This window comes from Haemaphysalis longicornis, unplaced genomic scaffold (genome assembly GCF_048455015.1).
Source record: "Haemaphysalis longicornis isolate Haplotype H1 unplaced genomic scaffold, Haemaphysalis longicornis Haplotype H1 scaffold_9, whole genome shotgun sequence".
NCBI classification, from domain to species: domain Eukaryota; kingdom Metazoa; phylum Arthropoda; class Arachnida; order Ixodida; family Ixodidae; genus Haemaphysalis; species Haemaphysalis longicornis.
The window spans coordinates 99,040,878-99,062,416 of NW_027526460.1; the positions used below are offsets into that span (position 1 = coordinate 99,040,878).

Genomic DNA, 21,539 nt, shown 5'->3' on the forward strand with positions numbered 1-21,539 from the left:
GGTGCGGAGAGAAAAGACGCGTCAAGTACAGAAGAAGGTGAACGGCCATAGACGAGGAAAAATGGCGAGAATCCAGTGGTTTGTTGCACAGCGGTATTGTAGGCATAGGTAACAAATGGTAAAATAGTGTCCCAATTGGTGTGGTCAGGGCCAATGCAGAAGGAAAGCATGTCCGAAAGAGTCCGATGGAAGCGCTCCGTCAGGCCGTTTGTTTGCGGGCGGTAGCTCGATGTACTTTTATGAGCGGTTTCAGCGGCTCGAAGCACTTCAGAAAGTAGCGAAGAAAAGAACGTTCGTCCACGGTCACTGAGGAGAACTCGAGGGGGACCGTGACGCAGGAAAATGGCTCGCAAAAAGAAGTCAGCAATTTCTGAAGCGCAGCCCGAGGAAATAGCAGCAGTTTCGGCATAACGGGTTAAGTGATCCACTGCTGTGACAACCCACCGATGGCCGGCTGCAGTTACAGGAAGAGGTCCGTACAGGTCAATCCCGACAATATCGAAGGGAGCTGAAGGGCACGGAAGGGGTTGGAGCGTCCCCACTGGGGCAGAAGTGGGTCGTTTGCGGCGTTGGCATGGTTCACACGACGCAACATACTTGGCGACGCTCGCTGAGAGGCCGGGCCAAAAACAACGGCTTTTGATGCGGGCGTATGTCTTCTGGAAGGCAAGGTGACCAGCCGTAGCGTCGTCATGAAAACTTCGCAAAATGTGTGACCGAAGACAATGCGGAACGACGGGTACCCACTTGTCGCCGGTAGGGTGCTAATTGTAGTAGTAAAGGCCACCACCATTCGAGAGTCTAAATTTTTTCAGTTGGCGGCGTGAGCGACTGTTTGGTGGTCGAGCGGAACCGTCCAAAAGATCAATCAGGTTGCGACAGTACGTATCCGAACGCTGAAGAGAGACGAGATCAGATGGGAGTTCCGGGCTGACATGTTCCGCGACGGCAATAGGGATAGCTGCCACTTGCTGAGCAGACGCTAAGCAACTGTCCTCCGTGGACGACAGTGGACAACGTGAAAGAGCGTCGGCATCAGCGTGTTTCTTGCCGGTCTTGTATGTCACGGTAAAGTTGTACTCCTGTAGGCGAAGTATCCAGCGGCCAAGGCGTCCGGTTAAGTTTTTGATGGACGACAACCAGCAGAGTGCGTGGTGGTCGGTTACAACCGTGAAATGACGTCCGTACAAGTAGGGCCGGGACTTTTGAATAGACCAAACGACAGCGAGGCACTCCTGCTCGGTAATGGTATAGTTTTTGTCGGCTTGCGTCAACGTGCGGCTGGCATACGCAACTACTTTTTCCATAGAAGAAGCAGTGCATTGCAAGAGCACAGCCCCGATACCATGGCCACTGGCGTCTGTATGGAGTATTGTTGGAGCGCTTTCATCAAAATGGCTGAGTACAGGAGAAGAAGTGAGGGCCTGTTTGAGTGTTGTAAACGCTGTCTCACAATCTTCCGACCAGTCAAATGAAGAATTGGCAGCGAGGAGTTTGTGCAGCGGTGAAGCAATTGTAGAAAAGTTGCGAATGAAACGACGGAAGTACGATGCCAATCTCAGGAAACTGCGCAGCTCTTTCTGGCGGAGAGGCCGGGGAAAATTAATGACGGCCGTAATTTTGTCGGGATCAGGACGAATTCCATCTTTGCTAACAACATGACCCAACACTTTGATAGATTCACTTGTGAAGTGACATTTTTTTTGCGTTGAGTTGCAGGCCGGCATTACTGAGGCAAGTTAAAACTTGATCAAGGCGCTGGAGGTGCTCTTTAAACGTGGACGAAAAGATAACAATGTCGTCGAGGTAGCACAGGCACGTTTTCCATTTCAATCCACGAAGAACATTGTCTATCATACGCTCGAAGGTGGCCGGAGCGTTGCAAAGCCCAAACGGCATGACATTAAATTCGTAGAGTCCATCGGGTGTTGCGAAAGCGGTTTTCTCTTTATCGGCCTTATTCATGGGGATCTGCCAGTACCCGGATCGAAGATCAAGACTAGAAAAATATTCTGCGCCTTGCAAGGTGTCTAAAGCATCGTCGATCCGAGGCATCGGGTACACATCCTTGCGCGTAATTTTGTTGAGTGCCCGATAATCCACACAAAATCTCACGGAACCGTCTTTCTTTTGAACAAGCACCACGGGTGATGACCAGGAACTCGCAGAAGGACGAACGATGTTTCTCTTCAGCATGTCGTCGACGTTTTGTTGGATAATTTTGCGCTCTTTAGGCGAAACGCGGTACGGGCGTCGGCGAATGATGCAGGAACCATCCGTTTCAATCCGATGGGTGGCCGCTGAAGTCTGCCCCAGAACCGAGGTGTGAGAGTCGAATATTGTCTTGTGTTTGGCCAGCATGATCAACAGTTGTCCGGTTTTCTCTGTAGTAAGGTCGGGGTTGATAACTGCACCAGCAGGAGCAGACTGCAATTTGGAATCCGATGAATTATTCGTAGGTGATAAGGAGCTGAGAGGAAGAACAGCTGTAGCGTCATCGCGGGGAACGAAAGCAATAGTGGCGTTTTGAGGTAGCAAAATGGTCTCGGTTGTACTATTGACTGCGGCGAGAAAGGCGGACCCATTTGAGAAACGGACAAGGCACGGAGGTATTAGTAGTCCTCGAGCGAAGAAATTTCCGGTGTTGCAATTAACAAATCGCCGTCAACAATGTCGTCTGAAGCTACGGAGATTACGGTTTCTTCGCCAGGAGACAGGGTAAAGTCGGAAGTACAGGTCAAGCGGAGCTCTGGATCGTCAGCCACACTAGCAAGGTCCGTTTCGGTGATGTCAATCATCGGCTTTCCGCAGGAGATAACAGCAGATGCGGATCGCAAAAAGTCCCATCCTAAAATGATTTGATGAGGGCATGGAGAGAGTATCGCAAACTGAATGTGATGACGAATGCCGCTGATGATCACACGCACTGTACAATGTCCTGAGGGTTGAAGCATAGCGGCGTTCGCACCACGTAAAGCTGGACCAGAGTAAGGCGTTCTCACTTTGCGTAATCTAGAGCACAAACTTTCATTAATTATAGATATGCTGGCGCCAGTGTCTACAAGTGCTTCAACCATAATTCCCTCAACTGTAACAGTCAACGTATTTCATGGCCGGTAAGGGGGACTTGCACTGTTCCTTGGCGACGCAGTTTCACCCCCAGAAACTGCCGCATCTAGTTTTCCGCACGGTTCTCACCAACGTGAGAGGCCGGGCGCAAGGGCGATGAAGAGCGACGGTAGGGCGAAGGAGAGCGACGTCTAGCCAGGCGCGAGTCAGGATGGAAGTTGGTAGCATCCCGAGGAGGAAAACGTTGGCGCGGAGGTGGCAAGTAGACGCATTGACGAGGGGCGTAGCCGAAGTAGGTGTCGGGTTCGTATGGTGCGTAACCTCGGCGCTCGTCCAACTGTCGTCGCCGGAAAAAACGAGAAATGTGCCCTCGTATGCCGCAATAGTAGCACACTGGTCGTTCACTCGTTGGCCGGGTTGCTCGCCAAGCAGGAAAGGAAGGTGGTGAAGGCACAGGTGCCGAAATAGCGGACAAGTGGCCATGGTCAGTCGGGGGAGCGATTGGCTCCATAGGCAGGGTTGGTCTTGTAACAGCTTGAGAGTAGGACTGGGCATGTAGCGGAGCAGGACGACCTGGCTGCTCAACGGCGGTCATACATGCCAGCTCCTGCTTGATCAAGTCACGCAGGCCATGAGTGTGGGCGTGGGCGTTCTGGAGGCAGGTTCCGTCACGCTGCTGTAGCTCCTCACGGATGATAGTCCGAATCAAAGTACGGAGCTCTGAATCCGAAAAGGAGCCGGTAGGCAAACAATCTTGTTGAATGCGATTGGACTGCAGGCGGTCCAGGCGCTGACAGATCGTGCGTACGTCAGCAATCGTGGTCGGGTTCTGTACCGCCAGAGCATTAAAGGCGAAAGAGGAGATTCCCTTCATGACGTGATTTACTTTGTCGGTTTCCGACATGTCCTTGTCAGCTCGTCGGCAAAGCGCGACGACATCTTCGATGTACGAACAGAATGTCTCGTACGGGTGCTGCACCCTGGCCGCGAGTTTCTTTTTGGCTGCAGCGGAACCAGTCGACGTGCCGAAGGTCTTACGGAGCTCTTCTACAAAGGTGCTCCAATCAGGGATATGTGCCTCGTTGTTTAGAAACCAGGTCTTCACCACTTCATGCAGGGAAACCGAGACATTCCTCCGCTTGAATGTATCGTCCCATCGGTTGAAAGCGCTTACCCGGTTGAATTGATCCAGCCAATCTTCAACATCTTCACCCCGGAGGCCCGAGAATGACGGAGGATCGCGCTGACAGCTGGTGATTATGATGGGAGGCTGGACCGGGGCCGCAGCGTTGCTGCCCGATTGGCCGCTCTCGTGCTGCATGGAGCTGGTGGGCAGTAGCAACCGCCGACCTGATCGGAGCTCCAGTGGTGCGACCGCGAGAGGTATATGGCGGGATCAAAAGCACCCTCCACCACTTGAGAGAGTCGACGGGAAAGCTTGAGGTCCGCTTTATTTGCGAGCGCCGAGCACGGACACAAAAGGACAGCAACCGTTCCAGCAGCGGAGATGATGATCAACCGACGAGAAGGAAGATGAAATGAGATGATCATGAACGCGCGCAATGTCTAAACGACAACGAAGCATAAAAGGGATATTGGCCGCTTCCCGTTGCAAACCCTCTTTTTTGCCAATTTCACGCTCACACTATATAGTAAGGAAATTAGGGGCTCGTTGAGGAAAATACAGAAAGATAGGGCAGCAGTCTACAACGCCAAAGGAGGCATAGGGGTGTGGTTAGGCTCTTTTCTTTTTCACTACGGTTCATGAAATAAACATTTTTTTAATATACAGAAGAAAGAAAGAAAGAAAAACACGCGCCCAGAGTGGGGACCGAACCCACGCCTTTCGATTACATGTCGAATGCCTTACCAATTCGGCTATCTGGGCGACTGTGTTCTCCTTCACTTTCTGGGCTATTTATATTTACTAGAAGTGTATCTGACGCTTGAGGGTGCTCAAGTGTATCTGACGCTTGAGGGTGGTAGCCAGCGCCACTCTGACTACACGGGGAGAAGGGGACCTTCTTTTCAACCCCCGGGGCGTGACTCGAGCGTCTACAGCCTGTCATGAGCGGGCAACTGGCGGGAAGCCCTCTTATGCTACCTAGGCATCAAGGCTGCCAGAACCGAGACCCTCGCTAGGCTTTCGCAGAATAATATAGTAAGGAAATGAGGGGCTCGTTGAGGAAAATACAGAAAGATAGGGCAGCAGTCTACAATGCCAAAGGAGGCATGGGGGTTTGGTTAGGCTCTTTTCTTTTTCACTACGGTTAATGAAATAAACATTTTTTTTAATATACAGAAGAAAGAAAGAAAGAAAAACACGCGCCCAGAGTGGGGACCGAACCCACGCCTTTCGATTACATGTCGAATGCCTTACCAATTCGGCTATCTGGGCGACTGTGTTCTCCTTCACTTTCTGGGCTATTTATATTTACTAGAAGTGTATCTGACGCTTGAGGGTGCTCAAGTGTATCTGACGCTTGAGGGTGCCCCTATGCCTCCTTTGGCGTTGTAGACTGCTGCCCTATCTTTCTGTATTTTCCTCAACGAGCCCCTCATTTCCTTACTATATTATTCTGCGAAAGCCTAGCGAGGGTCTCGGTTCTGGCAGCCTTGATGCCTAGGTAGCATAAGAGGGCTTCCCGCCAGTTGCCCGCTCATGACAGGCTGTAGACGCTCGAGTCACGCCCCGGGGGTTGAAAAGAAGGTCCCCTTCTCCCCGTGTAGTCAGAGTGGCGCTGGCTACCACCCTCAAGCGTCAGATACACTTCTAGTAAATATAAATAGCCCAGAAAGTGAAGGAGAACACAGTCGCCCAGATAGCCGAATTGGTAAGGCATTCGACATGTAATCGAAAGGCGTGGGTTCGGTCTCCACTCTGGGCGCGTGTTTTTCTTTCTTTCTTTCTTCTGTATATTAAAAAAATGTTTATTTCATTAACCGTGGTGAAAAAGAAAAGAGCCTAACCACACCCCTATGCCTCATTTGGCGTTGTAGACTGCTGCCATATCTTTCTGTATTTTCCTCAACGAGCCCCTCATTTCCTTACTATATTATTCTGCGAAAGCCTAGCGAGGGTCTCGGTTCTGGTAGCCTTGATGCCTAGGTAGCATAAGAGGGCTTCCCGCCAGTTGCCCGCTCATGACAGGCTGTAGACGCTCGAGTCACGCCCCGGGCAAGGTAAATATAAATGGTAGCGAAGGTTCGGGCAAAAAGCGGTTCAGAACCTATTGCCAGCGATATCAGCATGGGGGCTTATGGGAGTGGCGATTGAAGCGCGACTAGGTGAGGAGGGAACAAACACTAGTAACAAAAAACCAAGTTTTGTTCAACAATAAAAGAACATTTATATTTTACGAACAATATTTATTTTTGAATCACATTTATTTAGGCACAATGTGTAAATAATTTATGGAAATGCTGTTCATTCTCAAAAACCTTTTTTGTAGCGCCCTCTGAAGAATGGCACATGTCATTGCTCTGTGATGCAGTACTTTTAGTGTCCGGAAAGGCGCTCCTAAAGTTCGTCTGCTAGGAAACGCCCCTCGCGTGTTTTGGTGGTGCGCATTTGCATTCGTTTTTCCATGTTAACTTGGTGTGCACTTAATTTTTGCTGTGCGTGGAGTTGCGAGGTGCGTTGTATCGTCGGTAGACACGTTTAGTACCGTGCCCGGCGGGCACGGTGAACTACGGGACGATGCTGCCAACGGTTGGAACGGAGCGCTTTCCTCGGTACCTACGGAAACGATGTGCTGTGCAAGGTTGCAACAGCAACTCCCGTACGCCTGGCGTTTTACTGCACCATTTTCCTCTCATTTCCACAGGTAACGCGAAACTATGTTACTGTTAATACGTGCACGGGGGTTGTGTAAGGGTAAGTGTTGGTGCTTCGAAAAAATGGGTCTAAAGCTTTGTTATGTAACAGTTATTTCTTGATTTCACCTCAGGGTGGCTCGGAGCAAGTGGTGTCAATTAGTCTAGGACTTCTCAGCGTAGTACCAATCGAATTTAAACGAGTCGCTTTAATTGTCTATCTCAGTGTTTTCCCTATTGCATTACAACGCTTGTAGTGCTCGTTGCTTAATTCCCGCACTTGTATGCGCAAGCATTATTTGCATCGCAGTACTGTGTTGTGCTGCTCCGTGCTGCGCTGCTGCCAGATCTTTCCTGTTATGTGCTTTTACATAGTGCCATCACTTTCGTTTGCATTGATCCATTTTTCCTCTTTTTACTTATCTGTTGCGACACTTGCCTAATAATGCAACCAGAAAATTGCAGGCGTGAATGTTGAGTGAACGTCTTTAGAAACCCTTGTCTACTTGATAAGACGCCGGGACAGCTGCGGTGTGCTCGCTGCACTTTCGTGAATCGGCATTCCTGCGGCCCGGTTTTCTGAGTCACGATGCAGTGCCTAGTTCTGTTCTCTTGTTTCGAAGTAGTTTTGCTGCTGACGCTTTCATTGCTCATAATGCTATGTGTTACGGGTAAATTCAATTTTTCGGCGCGTAATGAAAGTCATAATGCATGTAGGGCCCACGAACATTTTGTGCTTGTTGTATACGTGCTGATTCTGTGCAGTGTGGTAAATTTGTTTTATGTTTATCGTGGAATAAAATTCAAATGTCTTGATTATAGCATGACTATGCGTTATTTCTTCTCTTAGAACAGAAGTCCACAAACTGAGCAAGCATTATATAACCTTGATCTATATTGAAGGCACGCACGACCTGCGTATGTGCGACGCAATTAAACCCAGCAGTGGCGTTGGTAGAAACTGGTATCGGGGTAAGGAGTCGGCACGTTTTTTATATGAAAGGGGGGCCGGGGAGAGTGGTAAAGTGTCATTTTGTGCTCTGTATCCCAAGGCAGAAAAAAAAAAAGAATGTCCGGGGGGGGGGGGGGGGTACGTTTGCCACCCACTGCAGTCAAAATAAGCAACTGATTGCTTTTATACAGCACTGGAAGGCATGAATACAGAATAAAGGTTCAGAGAAGATGGAAGGCGTTTTTATAAACACCGAGGCGAATCATACGACAATATGCTAAAGTACCTTTCTCTAGTCACGAGTATAAGCTGGCGTTGACTTGAAACACACACGCCAAGGGCTCGCCAACTTGCGTCAGATGGCAATGACTTGAGCCCTCAGCGATCAGAGGCCTGCTAAGGCTGTTTTGAGTCAAATTTTCCCGCTAATGAAACCGAAATGACGTCACTTTCTGACCGGATCTTGCGTCACATCCTGATTATTTTTTGTTCCGCCGGAAGTGTTCCCTCCTCACACAGATGGCGCTAAGCCCCATGAGCAGCTTAAGAGCCGCCATTTTCTGAACGTATGGGCTTCTATGGAAGCTTCGCTACCAGTTATATTTACCTTGCCCCGGGGGTTGAAAAGAAGGTCCCCTTCTCCCCGTGTAGTCAGAGTGGCGCTGGCTACCACCCTCAAGCGTCAGATACACTTCTAGTAAAAATAAATAGCCCAGAAAGTGAAGGAGAACACAGTCGCCCAGATAGCCGAATTGGTAAGGCATTCGACATGTAATCGAAAGGCGTGGGTTCGGGCCCCACTCTGGGCGCGTGTTTTTCTTTCTTTCTTCTGTATATTAAAAAATGTTTATTTCATTAACCGTAGTGAAAAAGAAAAGAGCCTAACCACACCCCTATGCCTCCTATGGCGTTGTAGATTGCTGCCCTATCTTTCTGTATTTTCCTCAACGAGCCCCTAATTTCCTTACTATATTATTCTGCGAAAGCCTAGCGAGGGTCTCGGTTCTGGCAGCCTTGATGCCTAGGTAGCATAAGAAGGCTTCCCGCCAGTTGCCCGCTCATGACAGGCTGTAGACGCTCGAGTCACGCCCCGGGGGTTGAAAAGAAGGTCCCCTTCTCCCCGTCTAGTCAGAGTGGCGCTGGCTACCACCCTCAAGCGTCAGATACACTTCTAGTAAATATAAATAGCCCAGAAAGTGAAGGAGAACACAGACGCCCAGATAGCCGAATTGGTAAGGCATTCGACATGTAATCGAAAGGCGTGGGTTCGGTCCCCACTCTGGGCGCGTGTTTTTCTTTCTTTCTTTCTTCTGTATATTAAAAAAATGTTTATTTCATTAACCGTAGTGAAAGAGAAAAGAGCCTAACCACACCCCTATGCCTACTATGGCGTTGTAGACTGCTGCCCTATCTTTCTGTATTTTCCTCAACGAGCCCTTCATTTCCTTACTATATTATTCTGCGAAAGCCTAGCGAGGGTCTCGGTTCTGGCAGCCTTGATGCCTAGGTAGCATAAGAGGGCTTCCCGCCAGTTGCCCTCTCATGACAGGCTGTAGACGCTCGAGTCACGCCCCGGGGGTTGAAAAGAAGGTCCCCTTCTCCCCGTGTAGTCAGAGTGGCGCTGGCTACCACCCTCAAGCGTCAGATACACTTCTAGTAAATATAAATAGCCCAGAAAGTGAAGGAGAACACAGTCGCCCAGATAGCCGAATTGGTAAGGCATTCGACATGTAATCGAAAGGCGTGGGTTCGGTCCCCACTCTGGGCGCGTGTTTTTCTTTCGTTCTTTCTTCTGTATATTAAAAAAATGTTTATTTCATTAACCGTAGTGAAAAAGAAAAGAGCCTAACCACATCCCTATGCCTCCTTTGGCGTTGTAGACTGCTGCCCTATCTTTCTGTATATATATATATATATATATATATGTATATGTATATATATACAGGGTGTCCCAGCTATCATGCACCAAGATATAAAAACGAGCAATGGCGTTACTCGAAGAAAACCTAGTTGCGCAATGTTTGCAGTCCTGTGGAGAAGCGGACAGTATTTTTTTCGTTAATGAGAGCTAATTAATTATTTTTAATTAATTATCTAACTTGATAATTACTGCCCTAATAACTAAAGTATCAATGGGGCACTTGTAAGTATCCACGAGGGGCATCTAACGCGGTATTTTCAGCGACGAACTCATTGCGTACTAATTTATACTGACTGATAAAGAATACCGCGAAATATGAAAATACCACGTGACGGCGCTTCCGCGCGCATCGTAAAGCAGCGCACCCAAATGACTTGATTGAAAGCAACTCCTTGGCCTTTCACCCGCCCGAAGAGGCAGCGCATCACCATGGTAAGGGCATGCATTGAAGGAGCAGCAGCAGCAAGTTTCGCGGGACGCGTGTGGCAGATAAAGCACAAACTCGGTCGCGATTTCTTTTTTCTTTCTTTTGTTTATTTCATCCTGGCTGACTCAGAGGCAGCCAGTTTGAGGGCATTGCTTTACAATGCGCGCAGGAGTGCCGTCACGTTGTATTTTTCGTATTTTCCGGGTTTTCTTTCAGTCAGAATAAATGAGTACGCAATTAGCTCATTGCTGAAAATACCGCAGTTAGATGCTCCTCGTGGCTACCTACACCTCATTGACACTTTAGTCATTAGGACAGTACTTCTCGAGTTAGATAATTAATTACACTTAATTTAACTCTAATAAGCGAAAAAAAATTCTGTCCGCTTCTCCACAGTACTGCAAACATTACGCACTAAGTTTTCTTCAAATAACACCATTACTCCTTTTTTTAAATCTTGGTGCATGTAGGCTGGGTCACCCTGTAAATATATATGCTCTCCTTTAATGGTTAGCTTCCAATTTGCTGGTGACCACCCTGTAATTGGATCTTACCTTACACTGTGCCCAGACATATTACGGTGTGTTATATTGTTTTAGAGGAAATGAATACAATTAGCGCAGGCTGATCTACGCCAGACAGCACTTTCTCAGCCGTATAACAAATGCAATTAGGGTCAGTGTAATCGCAGAGTCGCAAGCACTCACCGCAGCTCATTTCGTCGGACCCGTCCGGACAATCTCGGCGTCCGTCGCAGATGAACTCCCGGCGCACGCATTCCCGGCCGGAAGCACAGGGGAAGTGCGCCTCCGGACATTGGATCCTCGATGGCGGTGAGAGGGTAGCCGAGGAGAGCACTGCGTGTCAGTAATTAGGGACCAGGCCGAGTTAGGCCCAAACTGTACAACGCAAACACGCAGCCTAAAGTTGGTATACTGGGTGTTTCTCTGCTAGAAACAATTTGTTTGGAAGCGCATCGGAGTAGGCGTGTTTCTGCTGTCCCACAACAGAAGCAAGGCAGGGACACTGCATGTTTAAGGTGGCAATAGAGAGTTTTCGCACAGCGTTACCGTGTTTATGTTACCGTTTATGATGTTTGCGGGAGTCGACTGCGAATGCGCGAGAGTTACTAGAGAGTTATAGCAGATCGGAAAAACGGTTCTGGTACGGTAACGTCTACCGTCTGGACGCTACCACGCATGCGCAGAACCCTACCGTAAACCAGAGCGACTTGGCCGGACGGTACCGAGACGTACCGTGTCCGTTGTTCCAAAGCAGACGGGGGTATGGAAGAGTTTGGTAGACGTACGCTTGGCTCACGCCTAATCGATCGGGTTGTAAATATGAGATCCTTTAAGAAAACTGAGGTTGCAACAAGTGAAATCCGCGTGATTATGACAGCTCAAGCAACAAGCGAAACATGGTCCCGTCCCATCTGCCGTGGCTTGTGTCGTTGAGCGCCACATGTACGATAGCTTCTTTTAGGTTACATAAACGCGATTAGGCTACATAACTAGTATTAACAGCAACATGGGTCCCGTCTACAAATCGACGAGTGAGGAACAGGCGGTATCAGCCTGAGGGACTCCCAAATACAACGAAAACTTAGCAGCAGCCAGCCGTATGTACTGAGAGCCCAGCGTGACCTGCTGGCGCCACCTGTTGAGATGGCGTAGAGGTAAAAAGCACGCTTCCTGTTCACGCAGTCGCTAGTTCGAATCTCCGCAGGGGTGTTGGATATATTTCTTTTAATACTCCCTTTAGCGCTTTTAATAGCTGAAAACTAATATTTCAGCACAGGAAACGTCACAGACTCACGAAGAATTGCCAAACGACGTACAACCTAAGTGGCTCCCAGTCCCGGTAGCATGTCCGGTAGTTACGGTCTGCTAGAACTATTAAAACGAGCCTTCCCGGTGCAGTCCGGTAACGGGTACCCCGTACCGTACCGGAACCGTTTTTCCGATTTCTATCACTCTCTACTGTGAACGGTAACGTACCGGCACAGGCTTTACTGTCGCCAGCGATCTTCCTGAGCAGAAGTGTACCATCGCGTATTGATTACAGAAAATTTACTGCGCTCGGCGGTTTATGCTTGGTAGAGCCGATAAAAGTATTGGCCGCCCCCTACTCGTGCTAAGCCTTGCCCGCCTCAAATAATCCAGATAACTTTCTGAGCCCGCATAGTGGTTTTAGGCTTCCAAAAGTTTGCTGGACAAGGTAATGTAGGTTATTGAGTAATTAATACGACATATTTTACTCACTTCTTTGTCTAAAAATTAGCGTGCGGCCAAATTCTATTTTACCTTGATTCTAAGTCTACTCGGTAGAGGGCGCCGCCAGCACGTTTTCTTTTAAAGCTTTACAGGCGATGGCTGCAGTATTCTCAAAACAACTACTGTTAGGATGAATGCTTCACCCGAAAAGGGACATGTTCAAGTTACTTTAAAGGAATGCAAATAATTATGAGCAACAAAATTATGCGTGATTTGCTTTGAGACTAATTCATCACATGTCGCTACCTGCGCCATGGCAGCCGGAATACGCAAACCGCAAACGGTGCACTAAAACGTGTCCTACCGTTTTCACCGGTAAACGGAAACTCCGGCTTCTGGTAACACGATAACCGGCAACGCAAACACTGTAACGATATGCTAAAACTGCCTAATGTTAGATATGAGCCCGGTATGCAACCTCAGCTTTAACGTGTACACTAATGTTTTCACCCGCAGACGCCACAACGTTTTCTGTTCTCCACCACACGTTTTTACGTTAACTTCAAGCTATATTCCCCATCTCTCATAATTCGGCGCTGCAGAAAGAGGCACACATTTTTGAGAAATAGATGTTCCGCTACTCGTTCAGCCTTTCCTGTTTGAGTTGAAAAAGATTAAAGCTGTTCCGCTCAACTTGTAAGCTGTCAAGTGTGGAGAATTGATTCGCTAGAGGACCTGTGGCGCCCGCTCTCGAGTAGTTTCAGCCCAATCCTGGCGCTCATATCGCAGGTCGTAACGGGAGGGCACCACAGCCGCTGAAAATGCCTACAAAAAGACGCTGAATTGAGTTTTCATTAATTTGGAGCAATGAATGAGTTTTTTTTAGTTATTTGTTTTAATGGTATATTACTGTGTACTCGCAGCCTAGCAACATCAGCCTCCGTGGCAACGGCGCCTCGCATTGGTCACGCCCAAGATTTTGCGTCTGAGTAACGCGTGCATCGGAAGCGCAATCGGATTGACATCGGCTCCGTAGCCCGAGGGACCTAAGCTCGATTCCGACCATGGAAAGCGGTAATCTCTTTAGAGCCTCTGTTTTTGATGCGTGGCGCCATGTTACCCGCTACACATTACTATAGTGGCCAGATACCGTTAGCACGGGAAAACTACGACGACAAGCCAGGAGGCTCAAATCCTCCGTACTTTACAGGGAGTGCGCAATCATGAACGCTGGTTGCCCGGCGGTGGAACCTTTCACATGAGCACCCCTTTCCCTCCCTAGGGACTCCTACTGTGAGTTCCTGCCACTAATTTGGTGCATTGAGCATAGCTCCCCCGGGCCCTCGCCTGATAGCGCACTGGTCGAAGCGTTAGCTGGTCAAAGTTGTAACCTCTGGCACCTGCCGCTGCCACTTGTTACCGCTGGTTAGGGGAGGTAACCTGTGCGTATTAATGAGTAACCCGATACCAACGAAGGTTTTCTAGCTTGGCTGTTCATCGCGCTGAAGCTACACCTGCGTTGCATGGCCGCAGCTGCCGGGATCGATATCGCGTTCTAGTGTCCAGGAGCAGAATGTCTTTGCCACCGAGCTACTGCGATAATTGATTGATTGATTGATTGATTGATTGATTGATTGATTGATTGGTTGATTGATTGATTGATTGATTGATTGATTGATTGATTGATTGATTGATTGATTGATTGATTGATTGATTGATTGATTGATTGATTGATTGATTGATTGATTGATTGATTGGCGATGAGGCGCCCCGTACTGGAGGGCTCCAGATTAATTTTGACCCCCTCGCACACACCGTGGTTTTTGCTTTTCGCCTACATCAGAAAAGCTGCCGCCGCGGCCGGGAATCGAACCCGCGGCCACGTTCTCAGCAGCGCAACGCCTGAGCCAGAGCCACCGCGGCGGGTGCTACTGCGATGAACCCAGGGATGACACGCTGGTGCGTGATTGCTCACTTCTGGGTGAATACCAATGAACCACCAATCGCCTTGCCTAATTTCGGGCCGGATGTGTCAGCCCAATCATTGCATTTTGCTGCTCGATAGATACATCGTGGTTTCGTGGATAATATATATCTAATAACCATTTGAATTACTACCCGAAACATTTTTCCGGATTTCTCCACATGACCTACAGTCTAGAGTTTTGAAACTTTTTTTTAATGAAAAACTTTCAAAACGAAGCTTTATTTGGCTGTTTTCTGTGCGGCTGCTGCTTTCTGGCCGTATGCGGCGCTGGGTTTTATCTCACACCAGATTACGGTCACCTCCGGGTATGGCACCCGCAGGCCCGGAAGGCGACATGAGTGGTTCGGGGGGTATGGCACCCGCGAAGGTTCCCTAGATAACACTGGCCTGCCCGTACCGCGCCTGATGGGTACGTTGGGAAAGCGACTGGCGGGGGCTAGGAAGGGGACGCCGTTTTATGCGTGCATAACGGTTCTTGTGCTTGGAGACGGTGGTACCTTATCCTTATCCTTCGGTGTCGCATTTCCAGGCGCCCTCGTCCCTTCTGACCATACTGAAAAATGCGTAACTACGCAAAGCACGGGAACACGTTATTTCAACCCGGATATGCCACAACTAAAGCTTCGTGTTACGTCGACTCCCACCTGTGCATCGAATCCCGCAATGTTTTTCTAGATAAAACTAAAACATGAGCTGACCCTCTATTTTATACAGGGTGTCTAACGATTCAGGAGACGTTCTTTAATGATCTATATTAAACATCTCAACAATTGGTTAATTGATTAATCTATGGGCACAATAGACACTTTTACTCGGCCTTCATGAGCATCGAGAAAGCTTGTGAAATTGTGCAATTCATCGTAGTACTGGGAGCATTATGAGACCAGGCAACATAGAAGGCGTGCATAAAAATCACGAAGACATATGCAAAGAATGAAGGGGCAAATAAACCCTTTACACGAAGAAGGACAAGTGCGCCATCACGAAAGACATGGGGCTAGGAGACAATATTGCTTGAAAATTGCCTCTAGCTCCTCAGGGTGGATAATTAGGGTGGTGTACTTGGAAGAGTCCGAAATACAATTAATGTTTATTACTTTGGACACCAGAGGAACCTGGACGATTGTCCTGCCCAGTGAGTGGGGAGAACGCCTGCAAAATAGGCTCCTGCAACTGCACAGTTCCGTAAGGTTAGAGATGAAGAAAATTGGATATAAAGACTTGTACGCGTAAGACCTACATAAAAATTCACCTTAAACACTGTACTAAGATGATTGTTGAGATGGATTTATAAATATCTTGTAAAATGCTCCGTGGGGATCCGAATCACGAGAAATAAATCTGACGCCGAATTAGTATGGGCCGGAGGGGGGGGGGGGGGGGGGAGGGGAGGGCATTCGGTAAGGGCTCTCAAATAGTAGCCCACTCTATTCTTGAAAACAATGACGTGGAGATAACAATGGCGTGCAGACAATTATAGTGATGAAGCTTGCGCCATAGTGAACGATCTCAACAAGGAGAGTGATCAGCCATACCAGCTGTTCAAAAAACGGTGAGCAGTGACTGAAGCGTTTCCGGGCAGTGATTTGAGCTCTTAGACAATGTATATAGCACTCCATTGGCCATGAACTCTCAAATGCTACCTGCCTCGACCGCTAAAAAGGTCCCCTTCGCTCTGAAGTTGTCGAAAGGGTGCTGGCTACCACCGCTAAGGGCTCGAAACTCTTACATGCAGATAAGTACAGCATAAAACGAAGGGGAATCAGTCGCTCGTGTATCTCAATTGGTTTACCTTCCAATGATTTGTCCAGAAGCTCTGTGTGGAGGCCCAGTTTTTTTAATTCCGTTTTGAACATTTCAAAAACTGTGTCTGTTTCATCAAGAAAAAAGATCCACCATTTCCCCTATATTTGGCTTAGCGTTCTCTACTACCTGCCTTTTTTCTGTTAATGTATATGTAGCCAGCTAAGATTAGCAGACGTTAATTTTATACAATTAGGCCTCCAAACGCGACCTTTGAAATACATTTCAGCTTGACATACTGAGTTGTTCGTACAGAATGTTTATTTTGGCATTGGGCGAACCACAAAGAGTTCGTGTGAAGCCGGTGTGTGTACGTGTATGTCTGTGTGCCTAAGTGTTTTTGTAGTGTGCGTGGACGCCCACGACTGCCTGCGGCCACGGTTAGCACGTAAGGTGAGCGTGCGTGATAACAAATGAACCAAATTACCACCTGCCACAAAATAGACGCAAATTGGGAAAACGCTTAATCCGCATTATCCTCCAAAAAACGGTCACTATACCTAGAAAGACGCTAACCCGCAACCGGCGCTTCAGACTGCTATATACAAAAGTCCAATTGTGTTGGAGTGTGTTAACTGCTGTAAAAGCTGTTCGAATAAGATGCTGATGGGAAGAAGCGGTGGTACCAAAGGCAGCTGCTACGTATTCCTGGTACGCTATCACACCGGTCCTAGCCGCACGCTGTAAAAAGTAGGCGAGCTCCAGCGGCCACTATTTTAGAGGGTGCTCTAGAAATCGCACGTGGTGTTAAGCGCGCATGCTCAAGTGAGAGTACGAGTGAAAACTGTGTCCCCTTGTATTTAGTACCACCGGCATAAAAAAAACAGAACAAATTACGAAGACAACTAGACTCTCGTTATGCAGCATGAATGCAAAATCTTTCGTGCATTATAGCCCGACGTGTTTTCTTATTAACGTCACCATCCTTGTTACCTATGCGTCTTTTTTCTTATTTCTGTTGCTGTGACTCAGTACCTTGGCCAATCCCTTTGTCAGGCCGGCTCAGACCCGCGTTCGCATCGTCAAGCAAAGAGGACATTTAGAGCGAGCGTAATTTCCTTCTCGTCCAGTTACTACTTCAATAATTGGCGTGCAGACACTTGTAACATGAACCTCTCTACATGACTCCAACACACGTTTCAAAGTCGAAATGGCCCACGAATTCTCTAGTTCTACATCTAGGCAGTGCTAGTTTGTGGATGCTCTAGGTAATCTTCCTAACCTGGCTGGAATTCACAGATTTTTTTTTTTAACGCGGTCCCCTTTACCTTCTTCAGGCTTTCGGCCATTTTTATGGCCATCTCTCGGTCGGTTACAACACCGATGAGGCCGAATTTGCGACATACCTAGTCAAATAGCGCTTTCGCAATTAAAGTGAAAAACAAAACTACGCGAAGCAGACGCGCGAGATGATCTGAATTGTATAAAGGCCCGCCGAATTGCGGGCTTTAACGTATACCCTGCTCATGGCGATAAAGAGTGAGCGGGCAGCACCGATGCTAGATCACCGGTACTTTTTCGCAATGAGATGACCGAAATAACGAGAAAAAAACCCGGTAGGTTCCGTTTACAACCGGTTTATTTCTTCCGGGTGCTTTTATCTACGACTTCCGCGTGCTCCTAAATCATGTCGTGTTTCGCCCGCGAAAAAGATGCACCATTGCGGGAGAAAAGACAAAAAATGCAACCTTCACTGGTATCTTGCGAATATATCGTGTTGGGGATGCTCTCACAAAATAAATAGGGCTGCGTGCCGATCATCCTACGTCATCCTGTTATTAAACCTTCCGGAAACGTCTAGCTTACCCGAGGCCAGGGCATGTAATTTCAGTGAGTACTAGGAAGTCGTATGTAGGCATAGATAGGAATACTTTTACTAAGACTTGCGGAAACATCAAGCTCACCAGACGCCAGGGTTTGTAATTTCAGTGAGTACTAGGAAGTCGTATATAAGCGTGGAGACACGATTAGCAAGTTTTATTGAAGTTCTGTGCGTGGAAATTACCAGCCTTAATCGGAACAAATAGGTTCGTCTACAAGCTCCCGCGTTATCGTTTCAGAACGTGGGGATTGCCAAAAGTTCAAAATAAGAAATTGCCCGCACGCACGCTACGATCCGCCATCCGATAAACATCATCATTGTGGCCGTAAGGGCTTGAGCAATCGCCATAGCGCTTCCTTGTGACAGGAAGTTGATGATTACAGTAATCCTCACACCAATTCGGTGCGGGATAAGAGCGGCTGTATTTCACAGCATTTCTAACGAATGATCGCTGCATCAAGACCGGTCCTTACGGCGGCTGGTTTACAGTGGCTCACTATCCACCTTTAGCACGGATGGATTCCTACAGATCCTCGAGAGACGCACTAATTGGCGATGTTTCTCACAAGAGGGTGCCACTGGTATTCTCCCGGTTGCGAAAAGCTGCCACAGCCTACATAATTTCGTGCTCCTGTTAAGACAAACAAGCGCTTAACGGGACTTACTTGGTGGTAGCTGTACGAGCAGGCCCATGATTCCGATACTCCTCCAGTGAAGGCCCCGTAGAGCGCAGTTTGAAGTGGCGGCCATTGTTATTCTAATCCGTCCCTCTGGAAGAGAAGAAAGTTCGGAAGCTTTATTTATCTCCATAAAACAACAATCGAAACAGTAATATTCTATAAAATCATAACATATATACAAGCGGTCATGGCATAATACTCAGATGAGGGTACGGACGCCAGTCACGAAAAATGCACATGCACTCAACGAACAAATAGACCACGAAGGTGATATTTTGATCATTGACATTTCGACAGGAAATCTAGTTCTCAGATATAAGTTAATGAAATGTGCAACGATAATTTTGTACTTAAATCGGTGCTGTTAGTGTTATTATCATTGATTGATTGATTGTAGGGTTTAACGCGCCGACGCAACGCAGGCGATGAGGCGCGCCGTAGTGGAGGGCTCCGGATTAATTTTGACCACCTGGGGATCTTTAACGTGCGCCGAAATCTCGAACACACGGGCGTTTTTGCTTTTCGCCTCCATCAGAAAAGCGGCCGCCGCAGCCGGGAATTGAACCCACGACCAGGTGTTATTATCATACTGTTATGCGATGTAAGTAAAAGAAACATGACAGTCAGTGGCTGTTCAGACTCATTACCGTGTTCGCGTCCACCTGGCCGCCGCCCCGCGGGGGGGCGGGGGGGGGGGGAAGGGGGGGGGGGGGCTTTCGTTGCATATTTCCAGATTTCTAAAAAAATTATGTTGGTAATATACAAAGCAATTTTTTAACTCTGAAGATTTGAATTCTTCTAAATCTTTATATATTTTTATTTATTTATTTATTTATTTATTTATTTATTTATTTATTTATTTATTTATTTATTTATTTATTTATTTATTTATTTGCCCTCTAGAGCCCTGGCGCATGTACATTACATGAGGGGTGGGCATGAACACGGCGAGTAACAAAAATGAATAATTACTCAGCTAGCCAGGCATCTTCAATGGCATGCCTCAATTGGTCAGGAATTTTACTTAAGGCAAGTTCATCAATAACACCGTACCAATCATAGAAAGCGCCTATGACAAATGATTGTTAAAAAGTTGTCGCGTGGGCTGCTTGGGATAAACAGCACTGGGAACTTCCAACGGGAAGTGTGGTGGACGCACTTGATTACTCGGTTATTTAAAGGAGGATGGGGAAGGGTGGGCTGCAGGCAGTGAATGTACTTCAGAAATAAACGAAGTGAAGTGAAGTGAAGTGAAGTTTATTTTCTTTTCATAGAAAAGAGGGCACCGAGTCAAAAGGCGATTAAGCCTGACGAGGCCTCGGTACCCTAAGACGGGTACCCTAAAACAAGGACGGCAAATCCCCGGATGGGAAGTAAGGAAGGATTGGTAAAGCTCCGATTTTAATGCTGATATGCTCGTGGGATAAGAATATAAATACGATACCTCTCTTAAAGCCAGGTTTTGGATTGACTCAAACATGTTAGTCAATTTAACGTGTTCAGTGGAAATATCTCAAAGTATTCCAACGGTACATTTCCGCTCCGGACGCAGAAAAGTTGTGCAAACAAGTAGCTTAATCGAACGAGACGCCAAGGTCGTGCTACGACCTCGCTATCCGAAAACCCGACCAGCGGAATTCGTTGTGATAATAACATGATCAGACCCCGTTCGATAGGGGAAGTCTGAGCGCCAGAGTACTTACCAGATTCGACCGACTAAATTGCGCGACCTACATTTGTTAAAGTAGGCAGTTCGCAATTGGGCCAATTGTAGCAGATAATAACCGGGTTTTGTCAATTTTTCTTTTGTTTTTTAATATGGTGGGACATATTTTGTAGATCGCGCTACTTTTGAACGCGTGAGAGCTCGTCGTGTACTAGGACGCACTGCTTGGATTGGTTATTTGTCTGTAGAATATGCTGTCATCCGCCAAAAGGTGAATGTTAGGTGTCATGTTGAGAGGCAGGTCCTTAACATAAACACGAAAGAGGAGGGGCTGCAAGGCAGGGCCTTGCGGGGCACCGCACAGCAAGGGGAAAGCGACGATACCCTTGATTAAGCGCAAACAAATACATAACCGTCAGTTAGAAATCTCTGAATCCGCTGTAGTACACAGGGGTGTAAGTTGAGGCTGGAAAGTTCAAAAAGTTAGTAGCGGTGGGGAACTTTACCGAGGGCTTTGCAAAACATTTTGATTTCGCTTTCAAAGGTTTATACGTTTTGCTTATTTAAAAGAAATTTGGAATGTTCAAGCGAATGGGATAACGTTTCAGGCTTAAAAAGTGCGATTCGCACGGTTCGCGACTTTCATATGCTCCTATTCGCAGTCAAAAGACGAGAAATATTCCATGTCTGTGCTGCTGAAGGTTTAATGATCTAAGTTTTTTTCGATTAAATCATCTGCCGAGAGACCAGACTCGACGGGCGTCATCCGTCGTGCCCGCTCTTCATGGTGCGGAAGGCATCATTCCAGATTTCGATGTTTGCGCTGCTCTTGACGCCGCAGGCGTATTTCACCTTCCGTTCTCTTCATCGGCTTTTTGCGGCGTTGCACTTTAGCTTCTAGGTGACGTTTGCGAAGCGTGCAAGGGGATCCTGATAAAATGCATTCCGTGCACGATGCCCCCAGGGTATAATCTGCTCCGGCGCCTTTTCTTGGCATCAAATCTTCTCCAATATTTATTAGTAACTTGAAACGGACGCTTCTAGCAAAAAGCAAGCGACTCATAACGCAACGCCCAATAAATAGCCGCTTTAAAATGTATGATTGCTACGCCTGTTTAAGCAATATAATGCTGAAATTTGAAATATGGGACCGAAGCTGCGGCGACGTCGTCATCACGGC

The 21,539-nt window shown here is 47.6% G+C and overlaps 1 protein-coding gene and 2 non-coding genes across 3 annotated transcripts in view; all 3 read right to left on the reverse strand.

Annotated features, from left to right (window-relative positions):
- The window catches only part of LOC144153815 (uncharacterized), a 309,530-nt gene that overhangs the window by 141,079 nt on the left and 146,912 nt on the right, over positions 1–21,539 (reverse strand). Inside the window, exons 2-3 of the mRNA XM_077685544.1 lie at positions 18,679–18,783; positions 10,893–11,042 (exon numbers count right to left, since the gene is read on the reverse strand). Coding sequence (XP_077541670.1) covers positions 10,893–11,042; positions 18,679–18,763 — 235 coding nt within the window. The 5' untranslated portion in view covers positions 18,764–18,783. The remainder of the gene's footprint in view (positions 1–10,892; positions 11,043–18,678; positions 18,784–21,539) is intronic.
- Positions 4,886–4,957, reverse strand: Trnat-ugu (transfer RNA threonine (anticodon UGU)). The gene has a single exon. It is a non-coding gene; the product is annotated as a tRNA-Thr (tRNA).
- On the reverse strand, positions 5,396–5,467 carry Trnat-ugu (transfer RNA threonine (anticodon UGU)). Its single transcript has one exon. It is a non-coding gene; the product is annotated as a tRNA-Thr (tRNA).